This window comes from Thermobia domestica, chromosome 16, assembly GCF_964235325.1.
Source record: "Thermobia domestica chromosome 16, izTheDome1.hap1.1, whole genome shotgun sequence".
NCBI lineage: Eukaryota > Metazoa > Arthropoda > Insecta > Zygentoma > Lepismatidae > Thermobia > Thermobia domestica.
In genome coordinates, this window is record NC_137469.1 from 54815695 (window position 1) to 54825360 (window position 9666).

The 9666-nt window shown below is 35.7% G+C and overlaps 1 protein-coding gene across 1 annotated transcript; it reads left to right on the plus strand.

Moving 5' to 3' along the window:
• Positions 1-3408: 3408 nt before the first annotated feature.
• LOC145672477 (uncharacterized) lies at positions 3409-8439 on the plus strand. Its single transcript, XM_081741638.1, has 2 exons — positions 3409-4168; positions 8312-8439. Exons 1-2 carry the CDS (start codon positions 3409-3411, stop codon positions 8437-8439), a joined length of 888 nt encoding a protein of 295 aa, XP_081597764.1.
• The last annotated feature ends 1227 nt before the right edge of the window (positions 8440-9666 follow it).

The window sequence follows — 9666 nt, forward strand, 5'->3', positions numbered from 1 at the left end:
TGTGAATATGTGAAGCCTTAGAAACTTCAGCAGCATCTCCTCATCGTCGTCCGAAGAACATGTCAATCTCTGAGAATCCCGGCAACAATGCGACTACAAGGATCTTGAGAAGTTTGCTCTATGGCTCAATGATCATAGTCCATTAGACGTGGACACTAACAATTTAATCTCTATCGCGACTGGAGTTATTTCTGATGCTTTAGCTAACTGCGATTCCGCTGAAACTTTGGGGAAATCCTTTGTAGAGAGAATGGTTGGGAAGGATTTTGGAAATTTAAAATTGAAGAGATCTGACCGAGTAAAACCTATTTCATACACAGGTATATGTATTAAGGTACATGAAAATATCCCGGTCCGGTAGATACGAATCAAATGTTTATGCATGTGATGAAAACAGAGGAAGTTCTAAACAAGTATCTAAACTGCGAGTTAGCCCCTTACCCACCGGCTCTATTCCGAAACACGGAATTAAAAAAAAAAGTCTTCAATCTGCAATCTCTTACAATCGAGCACTCCTAGTGATGATGATATCAAAGAAATGTTGTCCCATGAATATGAAATTATAGTGGACGCTATGTAAATCCTGTATTTGCTATGTGAAAACTCACTACACCAAATTATCAACTGCAGTTTTCGATGGTTATCGTGTTGCTACCACAGAAGACAAGAACAAATCCGAAGGGCAAGGAAACGTAGCTGTTCAAATATTTTAGTTGAAGGTGCAAAAATGGTTACACGTAGTCAAGGGGATTTTGTGTCAAACAGCTCAAAAAAAATACAACTAATGAAACACTTGAAAATTCGTCTTCAGAAGGAAGGAATCCACATGAAGGAAGCCAAGGGAGATGTTGATGCCTTAATAGTTGCTACTGCATCAGAAAAAGTCGAGGGGAGGGAGCAACCAGAACCCAGACTTGGATAGGTATATCATAAATTTACTATAAACTTTTAAAATTTTATACTAAAACGTTTACTATAAATAATAGCTTCAATTATTTTTGTTACTCAAAAACTGGGGCCCTGGCTTTCCGGCTCCGGGCTAGATCCGCCACTCGATTTAAACCAAACACGTCGTGCTTTAACGTAATTCGCGCGACCACTGAGCTCCTGATTTTATCTAACGCTAGGTTGTATCATCTTCTTCGCCACTTTCTCGTTTCTGCATTTTATAGCTAAAGGGTATATTTACAATCATCATTAGGTAGTTATACTGTATTCATTGTTAATTATTGGGTTGCTTTAACGTAATACAACGGGTGCTTAGGAAGCACGGTTGCAGTGATATACAAAGTAAAAATGAACTTTTTAAAGATAAATATTTTCTTACCTTGTTTCATTAGAGGCGAAGTTCGACCTCGTCTGATTCATCTTCATAGTCAACTACTTTGCTTGGACATAATTCATAACATGGTCCACACATTTTGGACCATGGGAATTCAGCCGTTCTGCAATTGCAGTTTCTTCTTTCAGTGCAGAGTCCCTTGCAGTTGCAGGATATGATGTGTAGGAGCTCCTCGGGTGCAGGCGGTAGTATGGTGGGCTGAAGAATATATTTGCCATTTAAAAGTCTCCATTCCCATTGTGAAGCGTCCAGACCATTTCCTAGCCACTGTTGTTTTGGTAGTACACTCAGAGGAAATGTTGACGTGCTGCAGCTGACGTTGGATGCAGAGTTGCTAAATTGATTGAGCTAGTTATTGCGGTTTTAGCCACAAGTCTGTTGCACTTGTTTACCCCTCAGTTGATCTAATGATTTAAAATCACAGCCGTTATAAAGTTCAATGAGGAACTTCTCTCCCGCTTCTGATACGCTGTCACAATCTGCGTCAGCCGTATTAAATATATTCACCGTTTCCAGTAGCTGTGGGTTGTTTTCGAGTATATTCCAAGCCATTTTTTCCCCTTTCATGTAAATAGCAGAAGTAGTATCACTTCCACTCATGACATGCACAAAAAGTATATTTTTTTTTCATATCGCCAATCTTGTTTTGGATATATAAAATATTGTATAACCGGATCCCTAATGGAGCAACCACCAATCACCTCATGCCTAGCGTTGGGTCACATGCTGCCCGGTTACAAAGATACCGATGGAAAGATGAAAGTTTGCTGAAACTTTTTTAATTGGAGTAGTTTTACGATATCTGCGATAGGAAAACGTCCATAACCAAGCAAAGAAAAGGTGAGTTCGTTTCATTTCAACTTTTGAGGGGTTCAAAATCGTTTCGTGCGGCCCTGGATGGTGTTCAATTAAAACAATGTATAGCTTGAACTGAAGTCCTATTATTTATCTTTCATTTGAGACCTATTTTAGCTTTGTGGGTTTAACTGTTTGTAAGTAACAGCCATTCCAGTGATAACTTCTGCTTTTCCAGCACTCCAAACTTTAACCGTCTGAAATTCCAGGAAGCGACCACGGGAGTGCAGGGAACTTTTGATATTTTGTTTAGAACATCGAACAGAACAAATCTGCCAATTATCAGCTTTAGACTATTTTTTGCAAGGTTCAAACCTAAAATGACTGGGCTAATACAAAATAATGATTGATACATCATTTGAAAAAACACATTTTCAAGATTCTTACACATCATTACAAATGATCTATGTGCGCTCCTAGTGTTACACGACACACATCTATGCGGTAGTCAAGCTCAACCCATAAACGTTCGAGCTCTCCACTGTTTCCTCCGAGATAGATGGTCGCCCGGAGCTTTTTCCTTTACAGAGGCAGCTTGTGTCCTTAAACTGTCGATACCATCGCAAAATGCTTTGATAGGTTGGTGGTTGTATATTGTACTGTCTTCGGAACGCAATCTGCACGGTGGTGATGGTTTCTGTCTTCACATATTCCATCACGCAAAATGCTTTCTGTTGATTATTAGCCATTTTGCAAACTGTTATCACCCTACCACCTGATGAATCACAACGGAACCTGCAATAACATAAACAAAACTTTAAAGTTGCTCTTTCGATTGGTTATTAGCACAAATAGATGGACGTTAAATATTTCAAGTTATAAGACTTTAAAACCTGATGAATCATTTGTAATAACCCTGTATATTTGGCTGCTTGAGTTTGGTTTACAAGACAAATATTGTCCCTATGTAACAATTTTTGTCGCCGATTACAAATGGCTTTACATTGGTTTGTCTAAAAAGGCTATATTTTTTAGATCTTGTTTGTTTCAATGTTACCAACATCCCACGCCGCTCTACAAATAACGGATATCCAACCCAAGCACAAAGCCATCTTTCTCATGCGATGGTACTATATATTGTATAATTAAACTGCCAATTTGTAAAAATATAGGCTCTTTTCTTAGTTTAGGTCACAGAAGGCCTTAACGGACGTTAAATAACAGAGAGAGAGAAGATAAGGAGGAGAACAGTAGCGGTAGTGAAGAACAGCATGAAGAAAAAGAGTAAAAAGAATTTGAAGAAGGAAGAAACAAGGGGTCTTATGATGTTGAGGAGTAGGAAGGACATAGTAATAGAACAGGCAGACAAAGGTGGAGCAGTAGTAGTTATGGAGAAAGAATGGTACAAGAAGAAACTGGAAGATTTATGTGACGATACATATGAGGTTATAGGGGATAAGGTCATGAAGGAAGAGGATCTATTGAAGAAAGTAATGAATGAAGGAAGAGGTTTCAAGAAATTGATAAAAATACATGGAAGGATACCAAGCATGGAAGGTTTCCCAAAATTACACAAGACAGAGGTGAAGCTTAGATCCGTAATAGGCTGTAGAGAGAACTACTGGAAGCCACTAGAGAAGGAGTTGAAGGAGATTTGTGAAAGCATAAGAGAAGGACGAGAATTGTGCAGAGTGAAGAACACAGAAGAAGCCAAGGAAGTGTTAAGGAGAGTGGATCTTAGTGGTGGCAGAAAACTTACGTTTAGTCTTGATGTTAAGGCTATGTTCCCGATCCTTAGTAGAGAAACAATAATAAGTATCATAGAGGAAGAAATTGGAAGTAAAAGTACAAAAGAATGGACAAAACAGAAGGTAGTTAAGGCTTTGAAGGTAATATGGGAAAACAGTTATTGTATAATAGGGGAGAAAGTGGTAAAAATAAGAAAAGGAACCAGTATAGGTTCGAGGCTGAGCCCAGTACTGGCAGAAATAATTATGAGCAAATGTGAGAAAAAGGTGAAACAAGAAGGGGGTAAGAACTTGATCATGTTTTGTAGGTATGTGGATGATTGTCTAGGCTTGTGGAAAGAGACTAGCAGACAATTAGAGAGCTTCAAATATATTGTGGAAGATAAAGAAAAAGGCATAAGCTTGGACATGAAGTTGGAAGAAAATGGAAGAATAAAAATTTTAGACATGACTATAATAAAACTAGGAGAAGGGCTGGTTACGAGGTGGTACCAGAAAGAGTGCTCAGCGGGGGTGTACTGTCATGAGAGGAGCGACGTGGATAGGAGTACAAAGAGAAATTTCATAACAAATATGATAAGAAGAATAGAAATGCTGGAGGACGAAGAGGAAGGAAGGAAGGAGAGCATACAGAAATTCTACAGACAATTAGAGAAGAACGGTTACAGCAAGAAGGAGTTAGAGAAGGAAGAAGAACGCAGGAAGAGGAAGAGAGGGAGAAAGAAGAATGAAGAGGATCAGAGTGGAAATGGCATGGTATAGAAAGTATGGGAGAAAAAAACGGAGAAACTGAAGAATTTATTGAAGAAAGGAGAGGTCAGAACTTATAGAAGAGGAAAAATTTATTAAGATCAATAAAGAAGAACAATAGAAAAGGAACTAAAAAGATTAATGTTGAGGAAGAAGGAGTCATCTACAGGGTATGGTGTGAGGACTGCGATATGTCATATATAGGAGAGACGGGAAAGAGAATGAAAGAAAGGATAAAACAACATGACGATGATGTTAGGAGGAAGAAAGATATCAATGCCATATACAAACATGTTAAGGAGACGAATCACGGAATTAATTGGGATAAGACGGAAGTATTGGAGATGAAGAAAAGAATGACAATAAGGAAATGGAAAGAGACAGATTGGATAAAGAAGGTAGGAAGAGATAAACTGATGAACTGGACAGGAGGCTTACTTATTAATGAATTATGGCAAGGAAGTTCGGAGAGCATAGAAAAGAAGAAAGAAAAAAAGCCCTTATAAGAACCAAAAACGGCGGAACGTGATTAGTTGGAAAGTGAACAAGAAGACTTACGGGATTGGCAGAAGGCCTCAGCAAATAGAAGAAAAAAGTATAACAATGACTATATATACGACTGTTCAAAGAATTTAAACTTGTTCATTACAATGATTATATATATGACTGGTAAAGAATTTAAACTTTGTCATAATAATGATTATATATATGTCTCTATTTCCATTTATTGACGATAGTGTCTGAAGAAGCATATGTTATATATCCTAAACCGTTACAAATTATAATTTAAAATAAAATGGGTTTTAAGCTTTGGTCAGTGTTTCTCTTGTTAAAATAATCAATCCAAAGCCATGGATAGTCTTACTCTCTACTGAATACATTTTTTTTTTTTTTTTTTGTAATTATACCACATCTAAATTTACAATTCTTACACCCTCATCTGAACTACGTATTTACGCTATATTATTTCTGAAAGCAGCAACACTACTGTCGATATTATCTTACTCGTTAAGAAAAATGTTAAATGTGTGTGTTTACAGTAACAGGCAGCCCGAAATATTTCTGTTAAAAAAATTCAGGATGACTTCCATCAGTATAACTGGCCACAGATTTGGACCAATATTCACAATCGAATGTTCAATGTGAAACAACACTCTATCTGGTACATTGTCGCTCATAAGCTTTTCGCTACCAACAGTAGACTCTACAGAATTAAACTTTGTGCCTCTTCATTAAGTGGGACAAGTAACCAATTAGATGACACCCACCATCGCTTAAGGATATATCCGAAAACTCTGCCCGTCTGTAACTTTCTGAGAAATGTGTTTCGTATTATTTGTCTCTGCAGCTTAGCTTCGCTACCTTTAACGCTTCTATCATTCCCAGGTTTCCGACGTTATCCCGCTACAAAAAAATATAATACTGTGATTTGACTGTAATGTTACAGTAGAATTTCTTTCTCAATGCACACAACGTAATTTGCTCCTCACCTAAAGCTCCATCTTCTCAGCTAAATCGAATCAAATCGGTAGGTATGGCTAACTTCGTAAATTCTAGTATAGCTTGAGCTAAAGAAAATAAAAAATTGACTAAATTCACAGAGCTAAATAGACTCGAATGATATGACTCAGCTTGTAAATTGAAGGAAAGACTGAACTAATGAGAATCGAAAAATGAATAAATTTTTAAATTGAAGTGAAGATTGAATTAAAGAGAATCGAAAGATATAACTAAATTTGTAAATTGAAATGATGATTGAACTAAAGGGAAATCGAAAGATGTTACTAAATTTGTAAGTTGAAGTGAAGAATGAAAAATATGACTAAATTAGTAAATTCAAGTAAATATTAAGCTAAAGAGAATCGAAAGATATGGCTAAATTCGTAAATTCTAGTATAGATTGAGCTAAAGAGAATAAAACAATTTTGACTAAATTCAAAGAGCTAAAGAGAATCGAATGATATGAGTAAATTTGTAAATTGAAGGAAAGATTGAACTAAAGGGAATCGTAAAGTGAACTAAATTTATAAATTGAAGATTGAATTAAAGAAAATCGAAAAACTGACTAAATTTGTAAATTAAAGTAAAGATTAGACTCAAAAGAATGAAATATATGACTAAATTCGTAAATTCAAATAAAGATTGAGCTAAAGAGAACAGAAAGATATGGCTAAATTCGTAAATTCTAGTATAGCTTGAGCTAAAGAGAATAAAAAATTTGGCTAAATTGACAGAGCTACATGGAATCGAATGATATGACTAAATTTGTAAATTGAAGGAAAGACTAGACTAAAGAGAACCGAAAAAAGTACTGAATTTGTAAATTGAAGTGAAGATTGAACTAAAGAGAATCGATAGAAACGATTACATTTGTAAGCTGAAATGAACATTGAACTAAATAACTCTAAAGATGTGACTAAATTTGTAAATTAAGTGGAGATTGAAATAAAAAGAATGAAAAATATGACTAAATTAGTAAATTCAAGTAAACATTGAGCTAAAGAGAACAGAAAGCTATGGCTAAATTTGTAAATTCAAGTATAGCTTGGGCTAAAGAGAATAAGAAAGTTTGACTAAATTCACAGAACTAAAGAGAATTGAATGACTAAATTTGAAAATTGAAGGAAAGATTGAACTAAAGAGAATCGGAAGAAATAACTAAATTTGGGTGAACTAAATTTGGGGAATCGTAAAATGAACTAAACTTATAAATTGAAGATTGAATTAAAGTAAATCGAAAAACTGACTAAATTTGTAAATTGAAGTGAAGATTGAACTAGAGAGAATCGAAAGATGTGACTAATTTGTAAACTGATGTGAAGATTGAACTAAAAAGATTGAAAAATGCGACTGAATTCGAAAATTCAAGTAAGGATTAAGCTAAAGTGTTATCGAAAGAAATGACTAAATTTTTAAATTCAAGTGTAGATTGAACTAAAGAGGATCAAAGATATTAATAAACTCACAGAGCTAAAGAAAATCGGAAGATATTACTAAATTTTGTAAGTTTATGTCGTCATTGACCTAAAGAGGATCGGAAGATATGATTAAATTCATAAATTCAAGTATAGATTGAGTTAAAGAAAATCAAGTATAGAGTGTGTGAATTGAAATCTAGATTGAGCTAACTAGAGTATAGAAAATTGTCTCTACATTCCTCATCATGACTTCGAGTAAGAGTATGGAAAATTGGTTGGTTATTGGAGTTGAACGTCTCTTTTGAGCACCAAAGCTACATGGAAAGTGGGTTTAAAATTAAGGTCGAAGTCCGAAACGCCACAATAGGTTCGAAATTCAAGGCTCTACCATCCGGAAACGAAGCTGGGACCCGTGCACCAAAGGCGTGCGTGCTAGCAACCAGAGCAGCGAGGAGGGCTATATGGAAAAATGGAATATTTATAATCTTGTTACGTAAGACCTCCATTACAGATACGTTTTCAAAGCAAAATATATATATATTTTAGTGAACTTCTTAGAAGAGTGGGTAAATGACAAACCCACTACGCACACACACACACACACACACACACACACACACACACACAAAGAATAACAGATATATATATATATATATATATATATATATATATATATATATATATATATATATATATATAGACGCAAACCACTCACATACCGTTTCCCCTATGTAGTTGTGGACAATTTGTCTTCGTAGTCTTCATCCACTCCCGCTGGGCGGTCCAGGTCGCAGAGTCTGATTTCAATCAGGATGAAATTCCCAATAGACTGTTCTCTTTTAACAAAAGAAGATCGACGAGGAAGAACGCGCAAAAGAAGCCTTAGTGCGGGTGCTGGAGGGGACAAGAGCAGAGAATGCAATGAACCAAGAGTCAACCAGCGGGAACCCAACTTAATAAACACTTCATTTGTCATTATTAGAGACCGGATGTTTAGGCACTAAAAACCTGTAAAATAGGCAGGCAAATAGGCACTAAAAATTTTAAAAATAGGCAGTAAAATAGGCACTAAAATGTAACTCGAAATAATGAAGATAAATACTCAATACCATAAAAAAAATAGGTTCAGGTCATAGATAATGTTCAAAGAATATAGAAACATACCTGTTTATTAATATCTTATTTTATTGTACACATAAAAACTAAGCTTGTTATGCATTCATACATACTGGGTGAACCTAAAAGATCTGCACATACTTCGGGAGGTGATTCGTGATATCAAAAGTAGACCTGTTGCATGATGGATACCAAAAGGAGGCAAAAAGACCTGTTGCATGATGGATACCAAAAGAAGGCAAAAAGTCCTGTTGTATGTTATGGAATTCCGCGTCCTGCATGAGTGACAGGGGTGCCATCTTAAAATTGAAAATGGAATCCAGACAATTGGAATGAGACATAAAAGTGTGCACATACTTCGGGAGGTGTTTCCTGACATTCAAGAGGACTTTTTGTCATCTTTACATGTCACGAATCATCTGTCGAAGTATGTGTCTCATTTTCGACTTCAAGTTGGCACCTCTGTTACTCGTACACGACGAGGAATTCGACAACATGCAAAAGGACTTTTTCTCTTCTTTTCATGCCACAAATTACCTCTCAACGTATGTGCACACCTATTTGTTCCGTTCCAATTGTCAAGATTTGATTTTCGATTCCAAGTTGGCTCTACTGTGACTCGTACACGACACAGAATTCGACAAAATACAAAAGGACTTTTTGCCTTCTTTTGATGTAATTAATCATCTCTCAAAGTATATGCATATCTTTGAATTTCACCCTGTATGTACATTGTAACATAGCACGTGTTTGTATTTACAAACACTTATTATACGTGTATATGCGTCTTTATTTATGTTGTATAAATTATATATTTTCCCAATAAAGGCTTATTTTAAAGAAAATGCATAAAATAGGCAACATTAGGCACTAAAGCAATTATTTAGGCAGTAAAGGTCGAAATAGGCAAAATAGGCAAAATAAAATTGGCTTAAATCGAAACTATAACCCCCCACATAAACTTTGAAACGTAATTTTTGATCATATCTGTAATATT

Bases quoted from the DNA above. Each gene is read 5' to 3' on its own strand.
- LOC145672477 (XM_081741638.1), top strand. From the start codon at position 3,409: ATGAAGAAAAAGAGTAAAAAGAATTTGAAGAAGGAAGAAACAAGGGGT. The intron at 4,169-8,311 runs GTAAGAACTTGA...TTGTCTTCGTAG, and splicing joins AAAGGTGAAACAAGAAGGGG to TCTTCATCCACTCCCGCTGG.